At 44.5% G+C, this 18210-nt stretch overlaps 2 protein-coding genes across 2 annotated transcripts; both read right to left on the bottom strand.

Annotated features, from left to right (window-relative positions):
* Nucleotides 1-1801: 1801 nt before the first annotated feature.
* Nucleotides 1802-5126, bottom strand: LOC110917154 (putative disease resistance RPP13-like protein 1). Its single transcript, XM_022161756.2, has one exon. It carries the CDS (start codon nucleotides 5010-5012, stop codon nucleotides 4227-4229), a length of 786 nt encoding a protein of 261 aa, XP_022017448.1. The 5' UTR covers nucleotides 5013-5126; the 3' UTR covers nucleotides 1802-4226.
* Nucleotides 2544-4178, bottom strand: LOC110919752 (putative disease resistance RPP13-like protein 1). Its single transcript, XM_022164011.1, has one exon. It carries the CDS (start codon nucleotides 4176-4178, stop codon nucleotides 2544-2546), a length of 1635 nt encoding a protein of 544 aa, XP_022019703.1.
* Nucleotides 5127-18210: the final 13084 nt, after the last annotated feature.

Below are 18210 nucleotides of genomic sequence, written 5' to 3'. Positions count from 1 at the left end.
TATAATTTTCAAAATGGTATTAATATGGTTTAAGAATAATACAAGGGGGTATATTTTTCATTTAATATGATTTAAGAATAATACAAATGAGTATATTTTTCATTAAAATGATTTAAGAATAATACAAGGGAATATATATTTTTATATACTAAAATGTATTGTTGGTAAAGTTAAAGTAAGTGAAATGGTATTTTACAATGAGAAGATAAAATATAATAGATTAAGATTGAAATCTAAATTAAACGATTCACATTTTCTCAAACGTGTTTAAAATAGTTAATGGTATTTTAAGACGTGTTTACAATAGTATTTCAGAGAACCGGTGAAATGTATTTTTGGAAAAGTTAAAATACGTGAAATGGCATTTGACGATGAGAAGATAAAATAGATTAAAGACTGAAATCTAAATTAAATGATTCACACTTTCTCTAACATGTTTACAATAGTTAATATTGTTGAACGAAACTAGTGCGATGCAACAAGGGTGTTAAAATGTGTAAGACTCGATTTTAACGATTTGTGCATTAATATTAACCCCGCGAAAAAAGTTCACGTTAAAACGATGATAAAATATACACGTCACAACAGCAAATCTGAAAAATTGTAAAACATCATATTTGAAAGGTTATAATGGAACGGATATATGAGAGCCTCTTAATAATTCCATTAAAAGACTACTTCTAAATCAATCAAAGCCTCGGGGGTGTAGCGTGTTTTCCAAATTTAAGTTTAATGTAGTTTTTAGAAATATAAAATTTAGAATGATAAGAAAAAAAATGTATTAGTTAATTGTCATTTTAATCTCTGTGATTTGGCCAGATTTGTCACTTCAATCCAAGAAAAACTATGTATCTCCTAATGTTCTCATTTTTGTCATATTTGTCACTCCAACGCGTGAAGATGACAACACGTCATATTCATCACACGTAAACTTTGAGAGTGGCGGTGGTGTATAACGGCAATCCACACGTGGTCCTTCGGTGATAACGGGGTGGCCTTATAGTCTAAGATCTAAATTTATGTGGCTGGCTGGGTTTTTGGGTCATCACTATTTCCAGTTTTAAGATAACTTCATGAGCTTAAATTTTAAGTTCAACAATACTGATTCCACATCCAAACTGAAGATCCGCTTAAAGCAGGTTCCGGGTAGGGTCAAGGGGGTCAATAACCACCAGATATTGCAATAACTGGTTCATGCATAGAACCTAGTTTTGAAAAGAAAGTTATCGGGTATTTTCAATTCTGGCTCCGTCTTTTTTGGATTTTGATCAATTCAGGTCGGATGTAACTAGGTATGGAGCCGGCTTTAAATCATAGTGTATGGAACCGATTAATGCCATATGTCATTTTATACTTTCATAAGTTGCTAACAAGCTCTTTAGTTCAATCCAACTTCTACATGTAACTAACACCAACTACTTTTTTGAAATTCGTTACACTAACACATTTCCACTATAACTTTGAACAATGACAATTAAGCCCTTTTATTTCAATGTATATCATACCAAGGTGGGTATTAACACTAGCATAACAGGCATTAAATTCAGAATTCTGCATCAAATTTCAGACATGTGTCTCAAACCTTTTCAAACAACAATTCATCAAATCCCATTAAATTGTTGTTTCTTAATATACAAGACCAGTATTAATTTATAAGTCATAAAAATCTGACTTTCTTATGTAATCTGTTTCATAAAAAGCAAGTATATTAAATACATTTTTTTTCGGCTAATTCCTCACTTAAGTGATTCATGATCTCTACATACTCATAAATTAAATCAGTAAGCATGCGCATGTTAACAACAACTATTGTGATCGTATTAAAAAGAGTTTGTTCAAAAAAAAAAAAAAAACAATATATAATTCTAAATAATTCATATGTCGATACAGAGGATATGGGAGATGAGGGGCCAGTAACAACCTGGTTTACTGCATCTTTCTTTGAGATTTGGGCAATTACCCCAGATGAGATGATCAAACTCAAAAGTGAAGGCAACAACCCTTCGGGTAGATCGATCATGTTTGGGCAATGTCAAAAACAAAGATGTTGGAGGGAGGTGAGGTGCTGCTGGGGATGTGAGAGTTTATTCAGATTCGGGCACTTGTGAAAAAAGAGATGTTGAAGGTGTTGGAATCCCATTGAAAATGATTCCAACTTCTCGAATTCATTTATTTCTAGATAAGTAAGCGACCAAGGAAGAAAATGAGAAAATTGGCTACAACTAGTCACTCCGGCGTCACCGTATAAGTGTAGATGGACAAGTGAGGTTGGAAAATTCTGTGGACCCCACTCTGAGACGGGCTTCTTCAGCTTCCCTATTTTTAAGTAACACAACTTGGGAGGCCAAACCCCACGAGGAAAAGAAGCATCCAGACTTGGACAATTTATTATTGATAGTTCCTTTAACGAGCTCAAATTTGAAAACTCATTGTCAGGTAATGCTTCAAGTGTGACTTCAACCAAGTTAGGGCAATCTCTTATAAGAAGTTGTTTCAGGCATGGAAACACAACCCCACTATTCATTGACCATTTCTGATTTCTTCTACCCGCGCATACTTCTTAAACTTATAATTTCCAGTGAATGAAATGCACGACCAGTACCAAGTAACTCTAAACCCACAACTTCCACCTTGTATAAGCCTTCAATAAACAACTCCTTAAGTAACGGTAGCTGCCCAAGTGGCGGCAGATATGTACATTTTTCACAACCGCTTATTGACACATGCTTCAAATGAAGAAACAAAGAATCCCCAATCCAATTTGGGAATTGTAATCCCCCATATGACCTAATTTTTAGTTGTATTAGCTTATCATTACTAGGTTTGAGCTCAGTTAGGACCTCCTTTTCAAGCACTTCATTTCTTGAACCATACGGCTCATCACTCCATACAAGCTCTAATTCACTAAGCCTCTTTTGTGAAAAGTTCGCCTCACGTGCATGAATTGCATTTTCAACTTTGTCCAAACCTACAATGGAAAACTTCCCACATAGATTCTTGAATTCTTTAACTTTGGCTATTTCAAATCCACTTTTACCTTCGATAACGATTTTTGAGAGAGTTTGTAGGCTTTTCAGCTCCTCAATCCCTAACGGCATTTGACCCAAAAGCGGTGTGTCCCTAATGTCAAGATGCCGCAATTTTTTTAGCTTTAAGAAGTTGTTCGGCAACTTAGCTAAACTCCTACAACCAAACAAGATCAGCGTCTCTAAATTGTAGAGATTGCAGACATTTTCTGGTAGATGTGTGATTTCAGTTTGAGATAGACTAAGATACCTCAAGTGTCTTAATGCACCAATGGACTCTGGTACCTCACTTATACAAAAACCACTTAAACACAGAACCCTTAACATTGGTAACTCAGGAAGCAAGTCAACGAGAATCTTCTTCGATAAGTGAAAAAATGACCAACTTTTTACCTCCCCAACACATGTTGCCAAGAATGTCCTCAAACTTTTGGCTCTTGTGAATGCCTCAAACTTCTGGTAAGCTACATATTTCTCACGAACAAAAGACATATGGCGATACTTCTCCATCATCTCCTTCCTAATACTCCTCTCTGTCTCGTTGTCTACCCTTATAAAAAACTCACTAGCAACAGATGTCGCCAAGTCATTCATCAGGTCATGCATCACAAAAAGTGATTCGTTATTAGGTGCATGTTGAAAAAAAGACCTTGATAACAACTCGTCAAAGTATTCATGACCTACGTTTTCTGCTGTTGAATCGGTTGGAGTTGGATGGTGCAAAAATCCTTCTGCCATCCATAACAAAACCAATTCCTCTTTGTCAAACACGAAGTTCTTAGGGAACAAGGAGTTGTATGCAAATAACTGCTTTAAACGTGCAGAAAGATCATGGTAACTTAGTCTAAGAGCCGGGACAATTACATCATCTTTTGACCTCCATATCTCACTTTCTACCACTTTCCTCCAAGAATCATCGTCGTGTTTTGTTCTTAGTGATCTCCCAATTGATATCAAAGCCAAAGGCAAGCCATCACATTTTTTTGCAATAGCTTCACCATGTGGTTTGAGTGCCAAATGTGAATCAAATTTATTTACACCTAATGCATGTAGAGCAAATAAAGAAAGAGCATCATCATGTGACAGGATCTGCAGATTGGTTAGATGATCGTAACCCAATTGTTTGAGCAACTGTTCCTTCCGTGTCGTCATGATAATTTTACTTCCGGGAGCACAAGCATGAAACGGGCCAACAAGTGATTAATAAGCTCTAGTTGAAGCAGATTTAAATCTGCAAATTCCTTGTGTACCTCTGTCACAAATTTGATAGATAACTTGGCTTATACCAAAGCTATCAAACTCATCTGAAACAGAAACCCATGCCTTGAGTTGGAAGTAATCCTGAACTTGCTTTTCGTGATACAAATGTCTAGCTAGATGAGTTTTACCAATCCCACCCATACCAACTATGGGAACAATAGTAAAGTTTTGATCACATGGTTCACCCTTCAATAACATGCGGACTAATGCCTCTTTCTCAACTTGCCGTCCAACAATAGATGCATGAGCTATGGAGGTTTTTAATCTTCTATTTGTATTTTGTGGCCTAGTTTCCACTTTCACACTCAAACCTAGAGTAGCTTTCTCCTCTATTAGATCTTGTAACTTTGCGGTAATACTATCTAACTTTTCATGTGTCCTAGTACTCTGTGTGCAACAACTTGGGATTAGCTTTTTTACCTTGTTGGTGATGGCTTCTGATTCGCGGGTGAACTCACTATGCATAACTTGGGTTGCCAAATCATCGAGTACGTCATCTATGTCATAAGCCAGATGTTGGAGATCATTGAGCCACCTTTTCACAGATTTACTGGTTAGCTCCTTGTGAGAAGCATCAGTAAGCACATCTTGGATCTGGTTTAACCATCTCTGCCATTTCTTGATCTCAGCATCGATTCCGTTGTAGCGAGCAATGTTTCTGACAGCTGCAGAGGCCAGCTTCTCAAAGAGCACACCCAGGAAAGCAGAAAGCACCAGTTCAGCCATTGGTTTGGTTTTTATGAGAGATTGTAGGTGTGTGAATGGGATTGGGTGATGCTCTGAAGCGTTGATTAGGGTTGTGAATTGTTACACTGTCAGATCTGGCCTACTTTCTCTAGATATTCCAACCCTAAACGGCAAGTTGACTTTGACTAGTTTAAATATATTATTATTTATGTTTTTCTGTTTCCACCCCTAAATGAAAAGATTGGAGGGGAGCTAACAATTTAGGCTCTAGGGTGTGAAGGAGCCCCTCTTCAAGGGATGGGGCTCCACGTAGACAGCGGCAGCTGAAGGACGCCGTGGACGCGACGACCCACCTAGGGGTGGTGTGGCCGGGCCTGGACAGGGCTCGACGGTCCAAGGCCGTCCCCCATACCTATGGCCTTATAAAACTAATAAGGCATCCTTAGATAATAATATATATGTATCTTTTTTTTTCAAATAGCTACTTATTTTTTTAACTGCCAGCCAACACAGACACCCCTGAAATCCACTTATAAATGATATCTTAAACGTTTTTATGTTTGAATAAGAAACGATAAACATAACCTGTAAATCACACCCCCAAGCCAAGGCCTAAGTCTCGTTTTGTTTGCCTTTCGGCCCAAAAGAAACTATTAATCTATATCCACTTCTTAAATCTTAAGTAAGTTGATTCACTTGGTGGTAAATTGACCCGCCCTTTTTAGTGGAGACATATGTTCGATTTCCGCTTAAACCATTTTTAAGAGACATCTGGATGAAAGGACAAAGGGCTTTAATCCCAGGTTCGAACCTGACAGAGGATGAGGGTTTACGAATTCTATCCGGTTTTCACGCATTGAGGGCATGGTCTCATGACGGTAGAGGAGGCGACCCAGAGCGTAGTGTGGGTTTACACGTCCCGTTAAAAATAAAGTTGATTTACTTTCGGCCCAAAAGCAAGAAAATATAAGTTTGTGGGCTAATCAAAAGCAGTTCGGCCCAACACATGATCTAAGCGGCATTCTACTCTTCACCCTCAGTATATATCATAATTGATTTTAGGCAGAAATACGTTGAAAAGAAACAATTATAAGAGAGGCAAAGGCTGGTATCGTTTACCTGAAGAGCTGTGAATCAGTTATTGATGGTCGGTTGTACACAGCAGCGGTGACCCTTCAAGACTCGACAAATGGAATAACCGTAGGTCACTGCTGGGTTGAGGTGTAAATTGATGGTTCGAAGGTCATGGAGCCGTTATTTGTCGTCGGAGGGAAAAAGAATATTGAGCGATTAGAGGAGCACAGATGGAGGGCTAGCTGTGTAAATTGATGGTTCGAAGCTCGAGCCACTAGTAACTTATGCACTAGTAGCAGACATAGTTGCCGTTGATAAGTGTAAAGGGTTTTTTTTAACAACTTTTTTTTAATACGGTGGTGAAGAAACACTGATCTAATTAGGGAGTTAATTAAGATTGGTTTATGTTCCTTTCATAATGGTTAATCTTCTTATGGATATTTGAGCTCCGACTTGATAATCGATCCTGCAAAACAGAACACCGTTACTCGTTAAGAGGGGAATGTGGGGGTTTCCCTCTTAACCAGGCTCCGGCGTGAGAATAAGCGACTGCTTTGAGAGTAATTAAGTGCTAAGAGTGAGAGTGGAGGGAATAGAATGTTTAACCTGTGGAATGAGGTCTCTATTTATAGCCGGAGAGGTGTAAGGGGTTACGGGCTGATGGGCCTTGGGCCGGAAGCGGACAACAAAATGGATATGCTCTTTGTCTCACTGGCGTCGACCGCTTAGTGGCTTCTAGACGTTCGTCGGTGCTGGCGCACCTTGATTGGAGCCACGTGTCATTGTTGTCGGCCTTGTTGTCCTTCTGTCATCAGCAGACAAGTGGAGATCGTGGGACAGTTGTCTTCGTCCTCTGATTGGTGCCACGTAGGCGTCCTTGTGTACTTCTCGTCAAGCGATCGTGGCGCACGATTGACCAGAGCCTGCTAGACGCTCATTGGCTCCTTTTACTGCCACTTGTACCTTACGTACCACTGTAGGTAGCCGTGCGCTTCCCTACTGTGTGGTCCTTGTTGGACAGCAACTAACCCGCGCGGGGTTAGTATGCTCATTTGTTCCATTGTTTTATGCTAAGTGCTGATATCTGAGCCTCTTGTGGGCCCTGCCTCGCGCGGGATAGACCATAACGTGTTGTAGGTCGCGCGTGGATATTATTAATAAGTTTTCTGAAATAAGGAGTATGGTCTCGTGCGCAACCTGGGCGGAGGTTTGCGCGACTTTTTGGGACCATACCCCTTCAAGTCCCCCCAGTCCAGTGCTGCACCATGCGCAACGCAAGTGGTTGGAGCTCTGGACTTAATAAAAATAAGAGAAATAAGGGTATAGGGGAAATGTCCTTTTGATCCTGATTGGTGTGGCGCATGTGGAAATTGTTGTTTTCAATTGCGCTGGTATCCAGGCAGGTCTTGAGGGATTTATTGTTTGTCTGAACAGGCGCGCAAGGTTATTGGAGGTGACGTTTAGCTTGCGCGGCTCATATAACTTTTTCATGAAGTTACTTGTAATGTTTATGGCGGGAAACTTCGAAATTTGAACTTCTGACAGGTTGGTGGGATAAGTCGTTGAGTGCGACGTTTGAGTTGACCTCTGGCACGGATGTCATCATGCCGACTGCGGCGGTTGCACTTCGTGTCAGGAGAGTGAGGCCCACGCGCGCGTGGTAACCGTCACCCCTGGTTTTCCGCTTGACGTGGCAGCCTCTCGTTGGTTAGCCTAGCGGCGAAAGCGGCACGGTTACCCATCGCATTAAATGCGATGGGTATATATAATCGAAGAGAGGTGAGAGGTTCTCACTTCTCTTCGTTGCTTTGTTACTTTCTCTCAAATATCTTCTTTGAATCTTCAAACTTGTTCTTCACATCTTCAAGATTTCTTTAAATCTTCCAAGTTTTTTCCAGAATTTTTTCCGATATGAGTGAAGAACATCAAGAAGTTGCTGTTACTGAGGAAGGACCAGTTCCTGTCCTCAGATGGGACTTGGGGCTTTTCGAACAAATCGTTCGGAGTTTCCGATTCCCACCAGAGTGGGATGCCCGGTATCCGGCTCAGGGCCAGACCGCGGCTGATGCACCACCTGGATACATTACCCTATATGAAGATTTCTTTCTTCAGGGTAATTTCAGATTGCCGGCTACAAACTTCATGGGCCACATTCTTCATCATTACAACTTTCATCTATCGCAGATGAGCCCACCTGGGATGGTTAGGGTTCGTCACTTCGAGTTCTTGTGCCATTCTCATGGCATTGAGCAATCTGTGGATAAGTTTCGGGCCTTCTACCAGTTGCAGAGGACGATGGGTTTCTTCTCCTTTGCAAGCCGTGGTGCGGCGAAGAAGATTCTGCTAAACCCCCCGAAGAGTTTCCATGACTGGAAACCTAAGTTCTTCTTCATCCGTGAAGAGGTGTTGCCGATTGCCATGCCCTTCAGGGATTGGACTGAAGCAATACCGAAGGAAGACCTTCCCATTTCGAAGAATGCCCGGTGGTATCAGCAGTTGAACCCAACCCCAAATCGGGTGTTTGGGGAAAACGTTTTAGTGGCGGCTAAGATGAGTGACCAGTGGTCACCCAACAGCAGGGAGGTTCCGGTGTTGAAGATCGGCGATCAAGGTCAGTTATCACCCTTTTTCTTTTTTCAAGTACTTTTCTTTAATTGTTACTTACTTACATTCACGTTTAGAGGCGCAATTGTATCAAGCTGCCTTCTCCACATTTGGTGGTTCCATGGGCGTGCGCCCATTGCGCGAGGATGAAGAAAGCTGGTATGACCAGATTAAGGGCAACTTCATGTTTACAGTTGCTGGTGCCTTTGCTTCGCCGCCAACCACGACTGAAGGTGCGCAATTTCCTAAACCTCGTCCTTTGCGCTCTGTGACTTCTGCTGGGAAAGAGATTCTCTATCTTTCCAGCGAGGAGTCAGTAGGGTCTTCCAGCGGAAAGCTAAGTTCGTGGTCTAACATCTTTGCAGGTGTGTTGCGCGACCTGGGGATTGACCCCGAAGAGAAAAAGAAGAAACCCTCGAAGAAGAAGAAGACGAAGGTAGATTCTGAAGTGACCAGCAAGGGGACTGGCCCTAGTCGCGCAACCGCTGCTGCTGATAAAGGTACTCTTCGCCTTCGACAAAGTGACTTAGACGATTTTGTTATAGTCAGTGACTCACTTGAAGGCTTATCGCACACAGCTAAAACAAAAACTGGAGCGGGCGGCTCAAAAAGCTCTGGGAGCGCGGGTTCTCGTAACCCTGATGCTGGCGCGACCCCATCTATGCCTGAAGATGATGAGGCTGAAGAAGAAGATGCTGCTGCCCAGCTGATTGGCAGGAAGAGAGGTAGGAGCGAAACCACGGCTGGTGTGGCTTCCGCGCCTACTGCTGTTGTGCTTCCCGTGGTTGGGAAAACGAGCAACTTGCGCTCGTTGTATAAATTTTCTCCGGGTATGTTCTTTGCTTCTCTTCTTAATACTTTTTACTTTGCTTAAATGTACTTGCATTATTTTTGCAGAGATCAAGAAGAAGACCCCTGAGAAGGGTGTCACGTTCAATGAGGCTGCGTCGAAGAGGCCGAAGATTACCATCAAGTCCTCTGATATTGCTGCTCAGGACGCCGCGAAGGCTGCTGAGGCGCAGCGAAAGGCGGAGGAGAATCAGAAGAGAGAAGAAGAAAAGAAGAAGAAGATTGAGGAGGAGAAGAGGAGGAAGGATGAAGAAGAGAGAAAGAGGAAGGAGGAGGAGGAGAGAAAAAGGAAGGCGGAGGAGGAGAGGGTGGCCGAAGCGGCGAAGAAGAGGGCCCTGGAGAAGGAGTTAGAAAAGAAGAAGGCTATGGATCAGCCTGTTAATGTTCAAGGGCCTGAGGTCGCAAAACCTACCCACTCCACGCATGTCATTACTTCTAAGGGGTCAGGTCGTTTCGCCTCTAGCGGCGCGAGCTCTGGTGGAGCTGGGGGTTATAACCCAAATGTGATTGGGGCGAAGGACACCGTTGGTGATATCTATTATAAAACTTATAATGAAGAAGAACGCGGTGATGCTCCTCATCAAGCCCCCTGGAACTTAAAACAGAAAGATACCTTCCATGAGTTCGGCCCTTGCCGCGAGTGGTTCTTGAACTCGTTTACTCCTGCAGAGGTCAATCGGCAAAGGGCGAAGCCCCATGAATTGTTATATCGCACCTTTATACTTGGAGAGGCCAACGCTCGTGCTGCCAATCACCAGATAGTTCGCGAATGGCGAACAATGGTTAGAGAGCGCGCCGACTGGGAGGGTTATCGTGAGCGCACGTTAAAACGCATTGCTGAGTTTGAAAAATCCAAGGCTGCTTTTGATGAGGAGAGAGCCAAATTTGAAGCCGATAAGAAGGCCGAAGAATGGGGCCGCGAGGGCCTGCAAAAGAAACTCCACAATGTTGAGGAGCAACTGACCAAGGAGAAGGCCGAGTTCAAACGTATCTGCGCCCAGGACAACGAGCGCGCCTACGCGGCTCGACAGAAGATTGTTGATCTTGAGGCTAAAGTTGCTGATTTGACATCGAAGGTAGAGGAGGCGCATGGAGAGAAAGCTGCCAAGCAGCAGATGGAGGTTAGTTTATTTGTTTTCATTTATTCTTGCTATGTTGTTAACACACTGGCCTAAGTTGTTTTGTCGATTTCCAGGTTGAGTTATCTGAGGCCAAGGTGCAGCTGTCCAGCAAGGACAGAGATCTCCACGCCAAGGACGCTGAGATTGCGGAGCTCAAACGTCGCTTGAACGAGCAAATCGACAGATGTGAGTCGTTGGAGATCGACCTGGAGGCCGAGAAGGTTAAGGCTGCTACAGCTGAGGAGGCGCGTTCTGTTAGCACTGCCGCGCTTAACGTGGCTCAGACCAACTACTCCGAGGCCCAAGGCATCGTTGATACGCTTGTCTCGGAGGCTGAATGGATGCGCACTCGTGGAGTAGTGCTGGTAAGTTTGTACTTCTGTCTTTTATGTTTCCATCTTGCTAAGGGTTGTCCTTAATGCTTTTCTTTTGTTGAAGGTTGCCAACTCCATCTTAAATGCTGGCGAGCTAGATCGCGCCGTTGCTGCTCTCACGGATGCGGCGCGTGCGGTGGGTCATCGAGGAGGTTACTTGGAATGTGCCAGTCACGTTGAGCAGATGCTAGGGCAAGAATTTGATGTAAGCCATTGCTCGGTGACTGAACATGCTGATGCTGCGCTAGCACATGCTGAAAACTCGTATGACAACCTTACCTTGCCTATCATGGATCTGGTTGTGGAATCTTTGAATAAAGACGACTGGTGTCAGCGTCTTAAAGCAGTCCTCGATCCACCAGTTACCGTCGAATTATCCGATGAAGAACCAGCTGGTGATGACGGTGGAGATGGTGATGATGATGGCAACGATGACGATGGTGAAGATGACGGAGATGATGATGGTGATCGACGCGATGAATAGAATAGGTTGTTGAATAGGTTGTTGATAGGCGTCTGTGCCTTGTAATTGTCTTTTGCAACTTAGACTGTAAATGCTGCGCTGTTGCGCAAGTTTATTATATGAATCGTGTTCGTTTTTTCCGTTGCAATTATTGCATTGCTGTCAAAACGTAGGTTAAACTAGCTCGAATAAATGGAAGTGTCTTTTAAGTAAAAGGTGATCGCCCGGTCTCGCGCTTTGTTCGCGGAGGACCTTGGAGGCGGTTCTTGTCAACAAATTTTTAAAATGCTGGAGTGTTTTCGCGCTAATCAAAAGTTTAGCATGCATTTGTAACGAAAAAATGTAATAGAAAAACATGTCGTATGTTTTCGTTAAGTCTGGAATAGGCGCGTAGGCCTTCATACATTAATTGATAATGGCGTATAGCCGACATAGGAAAGTAAAAACGGGCGCAAGGCCGAAGTAAGTTACATATAACATTTGCGCAGTTGTTGCGCGTTCCATGTTCGTGGTAAGATGTGGCCATCTAGGGTGCGTAACTTATAGGCCCCTTTGCCCAGGACCTCGTGGATCAGATATGGGCCTTCCCATTTAGGTGCCAACTTCCCTGGGCGTTCTGCATTTGACGCTTCAGTGTCGCGAAAGACGTATTCCCCTGGAGTGAAGGTACAAATGCGGACCCTTGTGTTGTAGTACCTTTCCAGCTGGGTCTTGTACTTGGCCTCTCTGATTCGCGCGATTTCGCGCCTTTCTTCCAACAAGTCTAAGTCAAGGCGTCTTTCCGCTTCATTGTCAATTGTGTTGACCGCTGTCATGCGTGGTGAGGGTAGGCCAATCTCCGCCGGGATAACTGCCTCTGATCCATAGACCAAGCTAAAAGGCGTCTCGCCGGTACTTGTTTTTGGCATGGTTCGATGAGCCCATAAGATGCTCGGGAGCTCATCAACCCATCCTCGTCGCCTTGTCCCCAATCTGGCCTTTATTCCCTCGACAATGCATTTGTTCACGCTTTCCACTTGTCCGTTGCCTTGGGGGTGCGCAACAGATGTGAAAGTGTGTTCAATTTTCATCTCCTTCATCCACTTCTTGAGATCTTCCGATGCAAAGTTGGTGCCATTGTCTGTTACAATCTTGAGCGGGAGGCCAAATCTGCATATGATGTGCTCCCAGATGAACTTGCGCACAATCATAGCTGTGGTGGATGCAAGGGCTTTGGCCTCCACCCACTTTGTGAAGTAATCGACAGCCACTATGATGAATTTTACGGCGCCGGGAGCATCCGGGAAGGGTCCCACCATGTCAATTCCCCACTGCTGGAAGGGCCATGCAGTGGATACAGGGATAAGATCGTTCTTGGGGCGCAGTGTTTTTGGAGAATGCCTCTGACAAGAGTCACATTTGCAGATCTCCTTCAGTGCGTCGACATGCATACCAGGCCAGTAGTAACCGGCGCTCATGATCTTCGCGACAACCATCCGTGGTCCGGAGTGAATGTCGCAGATCCCCTCATGGATCTCCCTTATCAGGTAGTTCGCATCCTGGGGGTCCACACAGCGCAGTAGTGGCCCCAGGAAGGACTTTCGGTACAAAATACCGCCGTTCATTTCATAGTGTAGGGCTTTGTTTTGGATCTTCCTCGCTTCCGCTTTGTTTTCAGGGAGTACCCCTTCTTGCAAGTACTGGATTATCGGTGTCATCCATGAAGGTTGGCCCGTTTCGATCACGTTCACTTGTCGCAGCAGCACCGATGGATTCTTGAGTACCTCTATCCTTACATCTTTGGCAAGATGTTGAAAGGAAGTCGAGGCAAGCTTGCTCAAGGCATCAGCTGGCTTGTTTTCGGAGCGATTGATGTGTATAACCTTGTGAGATTTGAATTGTTGGAGCAATTCTTTCGCTTGTTCCAGATACAAAGCCATGACTTCTCCCTTCGCGTCGTATATGCCATTTACTTGACTGGCTATCAGGAGTGAGTCAACGTGTGCGCGCAAGCTTTTGGCTCCCATTTTGATGGCGAGGCGTAAGCCTGCCAGAAATGCTTCGTACTCAGCCTCGTTGTTGGTGTTCTTGAAGTCCAACTTAATGGCGTAAGTAAACTCGTGATTCTCTGGGCTCACTAGGCGCAATCCTGCTCCCGCGCCATCTTAATTTGATGCCCCGTCGGTGTAAAGCATCCAAGTGTCATCTGTTGCATCTTTCTCAGGAGTCTCTATCAGCTCGCACTCCTTGATTTTATCGGCCGGCACTTCTGTGATGAAGTCGGCTAGGACCTGACCCTTAATGGCTGGTCGTGGCCTGTACAAGATGTTATGGCCTCCCAATTCAATGGCCCATTTTGCCAACCTGCCTGATGTCTCAGGCTTTTGTAGTATAGTGCCGATGTGGAAGTTTGTAAGCACAGTTATCACATGGCCTGTGAAGTATCGGCGCAGCCTTCGGGAGGCGTGTAATAGCGCAAGAACCAGCTTTTCCATTGTGGAATATCTTGTTTCTGGGTCAGTGAGTACCCTGCTGACATAGTAGATCGGGGTTTGTACTCCGTTTCTGTCGACCAATAATACTGACCCTACTGCCTTATCCGAGGAGGACAAGTACAGTACGAGGGGCTCTTTTTCAAATGGTGCAGTCAGGGTAGGGAGTTCGATCAGACACGCTTTCATTTGTTGAAAAGCTGTTTCGGCCTCCGGGGTCCATTTGAACTCTTGTTTCTTCACACAATTGCGCAACGTGCTAATGAAGGGATACGACTTTGCGGCGTGATTGGAGAGAAAACGATTAAGCGCGGCCAGTCGGCCGGCCAGTCGTTGCATTTCTTTGATGTTTCGCGGTGAGGGCATTCGTTCTATAGCTTGTACTTTCTCTGGATTCACCTTGAAACCGCCGTTTGTGACAATGAAGCCTAGAAACTTCCCTTCTTCCATGCCAAAAGAACACTTGGCTGGATTTAGCTTCATATTTACGCTGCGCAATGAGTTGAACGTTTTTTCGATGTCTTTCAACATTTGGTCCTCCTCGGGACTTTTAACCACTAGATCATCGATGTAAACCTCAATATGCTTTCCGATGTCACCTGCGAAGGTCTTGTCCATCAAGCGTTGATATGTCGCGCCTGCATTCTTCAGGCCGAAAGGCATCTTTGTGTAGCAGAAGATTCCAAGATCAGTTCTGAACGCTGTCTTGTCTTCATCCTCTAGCTTCATCTGAACTTGATGGTATCCTTTGTAGCAATCCAAAAAGCACTTCCATCGGTATGGCGCGAGAGAATCTATTTTTTTATCGATCTCAGGCAAAGAATAGCAATCCTTTGGGCACGCCTTGTTGAGATCGGTGTAATCTCCGCACATGCGCCATCCGCCGTTTGACTTTTCGACCATCACTGGGTTCGCAACCCAACTCTGATATCTTACCTCTCGCAAGATCCCGGCTTTGAGCAACTCACATACTTGCTTGTTCATTGCTTTCGTCTTGTCTGCTCCTAGGCTGCGCCTTCTTTGGACCTTTGGCTCGACAGAGGGGTACGTGTTTAAGCAATGCTCGGTGATGTTGCGCGGGGCACCGGTCATGTCTGCCGGGGTCCAGGCAAATATATCCATGTTTCGAAACAATAATTGCTTTAAACGCATTTGGATGTCTGACGAAATGGCGTGGCCGATTGTCACAGTCTGTTCTGGGTATTTGCGGTTCAAAACCCATTTCTCTGGCTCAGCTTCCATTAGTTTATCCCACTCCTTTGGCATTCCATCTTTGCCTGTGATGGTTCTAATGAGACTATCGCAGCGTATGGCCTTCTTGAAGTGACAGCGCATGAGTTGCTCACTGACGCCGCCTATTTCCAGACATTCTTTGTTAAAACGCGTGATGAAGTCCTCCAGACCTTCACCATCTCTTCGCCAAATATCTTCTACTTCGGCTGTGTCGCGTTGGTAGCGACGTTGTTGGCTAAAGTAGCTCAAGAATTGCGTCTTGAAATCTGTCTATGACTTAATCTTCCCAGGCGGAAGGCTGTCAAACCAGGCGCGAGCTGCCCCGGTAAGAGTTTGAATGAACAGGTGACACCACATGGGCATGTTCCAACCTCCCATGCAGCCCACACTCGTGAATGTTCTGACGTGATCGTCTGGATCAGTCAATCCATTGAATTTCCCGACAGTCGGGGGTAGCTTCTCTCGTGAAAGCGGCGCGAGTGCAATTTTCGGGATAAACTTGGAGTGCTCCGCAGCTTCCGCTGGTCGGTATGCCAGGTGGAAATCTCTTTCAGCTTCCTCTGTGTAGCCAATGTGTTGTCTTGGCTTGTAGTACTCATGGTTTTTTGGTAAACGATTAAAGACTGACGATTCCTCGTCACCTTCCCATGTGGGATCATACGGGTCCGTTTCTTCCCATTCGTTGTTCATATTGCGCGGCGTGAGCCGGCTGTGAACAGGGCCTCGTTGAAGGTTCGACGGATAGTCGTAGTAACTATCCGTTTCCCCTCTTGTATCGCGCGTGTCTTGTACGCTTAAACGTCTTGTAGGGGGAGGCCTGTTGATTCTGCCTTGTAGATTGGCGGGCGGGGGCATTTGGCGCACCCCCTGACTCTGAGGGGTGACCAGGGACGGTTCTGCCGTCAAAACTGCTTGCTGCGCGATCAGCGATTGGTATGCTGCATTGATGGTGGCGATGTTCTTGGCATACCACGAGGCTGGTGTTTCGCCTTCTGGTAAGCCTAGTAATGCAGATACATTTTGAGCTGGCGCTGTGTGCGAAGGTCCTTCTCCGTTGTTCCCTGGGGTGACCACTTGGGTGATGCGGGTGATGCTCTCGCGCGGACCCCCAGTATTGTTGATTTCAACTTCGCCGATTTCTTCGATTTGTTGGGCTTGGAAGTTTTGGATTCCTTCACCCAACGCCGTGTTAGAGTTGGTTCCGAAACCGAACTCTGGAATGGTTCCTTGACCAGCCATAGTCGAAGGATGAAAAAGATGTCAAAGGCTCAAATAAAAGAAGATGAGGGTGGTTATAGAAAAAATCGGTGGGCGCCAATGAAGAAACACTGATCTAATTAGGGAGTTAATTAAGATTGGTTTATGTTCCTTTCATAATGGTTAATCTTCTTATGGATATTTGAGCTCCGACTTGATAATCGATCCTGCAAAACAGAACACCGTTACTCGTTAAGAGGGGAATGTGGGGGTTTCCCTCTTAACCAGGCTCCGGCGTGAGAATAAGCGACTGCTTTGAGAGTAATTAAGTGCTAAGAGTGAGAGTGGAGGGAATAGAATGTTTAACCTGTGGAATGAGGTCTCTATTTATAGCCGGAGAGGTGTAAGGGGTTACGGGCTGATGGGCCTTGGGCCGGAAGCGGACAACAAAATGGATATGCTCTTTGTCTCACTGGCGTCGACCGCTTAGTGGCTTCTAGACGTTCGTCGGTGCTGGCGCACCTTGATTGGAGCCACGTGTCATTGTTGTCGGCCTTGTTGTCCTTCTGTCATCAGCAGACAAGTGGAGATCGTGGGACAGTTGTCTCCGTCCTCTGATTGGTGCCACGTAGGCGTCCTTGTGTACTTCTCGTCAGGCGATCGTGGCGCACGATTGACCAGAGCCTGCTAGACGCTCATTGGCTCCTTTTACTGCCACTTGTACCTTACGTACCACTGTAGGTAGCCGTGCGCTTCCCTACTGTGTGGTCCTTGTTGGACAGCAACTAACCCGCGCGGGGTTAGTATGCTCATTTGTTCCATTGTTTTATGCTAAGTGCTGATATCTGAGCCTTTTGTGGGCCCTGCCTCGCGCGGGATAGACCATAACGTGTTGTAGGTCGCGCGTGGATATTATTAATAAGTTTTCTGAAATAAGGAGTATGGTCTCATGCGCAACCTGGGCGGAGGTTTGCGCGACTTTTTGGGACCATACCCCTTCAGGTGGAAAAGTCATTTTAAAAGCTAGGATATCTTGACTTTTTAAAACTCATTTTAACTTCTCGTGAAATATTACCTTGTTCCACCTAAGAAGCTTATCCAAATACTTTTTTAAAACACATTGACTTATTGACTTTTCCAACCTTATAAGCTCATCCAAACACTTTTTTAAAAACTCATTTTGGATAAGTCATAAGTCAATAAGTCCTTTTTGAGTTAAATAAGCAATCCCAAACAACCCCTCAGTATAGGTTAAAAGTGATAGTTACTAGGAAGTTTATTTGGGTAGCAAGAATAAGAAGTAATTTTGACCATGAATTTAGTAATCAAGGGTTTGAATTAAATGGATATAATTAAATAAAAACAAGGATGCACGTGAGATTTCTAAGGGTATTCTAGTCCATCCTAGGGGTGAGCAAGTTTAGGTCCGGACCGAAAATATACCCAACCTGACCCGAACCCAAGTACCTAGGTATTTAGATCGGTTCCAATTTTTCATATAAAATAGGGTCGGGTCGGTTCTCGGTTCTTTTCATGGTGAAACCCGACTTGGACCTATGGACCGGAACCGACCCTATATTTAGGGTAGTGAATCGGTTCTGTATTTTATGTTTGATCGGTTCTCGGGTCGGGTCGGGTAATGGTCGGGTCGGGTTTTTCCTTTTGCTCACCCCTAGTCCATCCAATTCAATAGTTTCCCTCTCCAATTCCCCTCGTTTTTAAAACGTTAGTAACCTTTTCATATGACATTATTTTTTTTTATAAAAATTGCACTATAAAAATGAACGTTTTTTATCTTTAAAACGAGCACACTATTGCTATACTTTTGAAAAAAAAAAGTTTTCAATAACC

The sequence above is a fragment of the Helianthus annuus genome, chromosome 16, assembly GCF_002127325.2.
Source record: "Helianthus annuus cultivar XRQ/B chromosome 16, HanXRQr2.0-SUNRISE, whole genome shotgun sequence".
Taxonomy (NCBI): Eukaryota; Viridiplantae; Streptophyta; class Magnoliopsida; order Asterales; family Asteraceae; genus Helianthus; species Helianthus annuus.
The sequence above is the reverse complement of the archived record's forward strand: the minus strand, read 5'-3'. Positions and strand labels throughout refer to the sequence as shown.

Excerpts from the sequence above, each read along its gene's own strand:
- LOC110917154 (XM_022161756.2), bottom strand. The coding sequence starts at position 5,012 with ATGGCTGAACTGGTGCTTTCTGCTTTCCTGGGTGTGCTCTTTGAGAAG.
- LOC110919752 (XM_022164011.1), bottom strand. The coding sequence starts at position 4,178 with ATGACGACACGGAAGGAACAGTTGCTCAAACAATTGGGTTACGATCAT.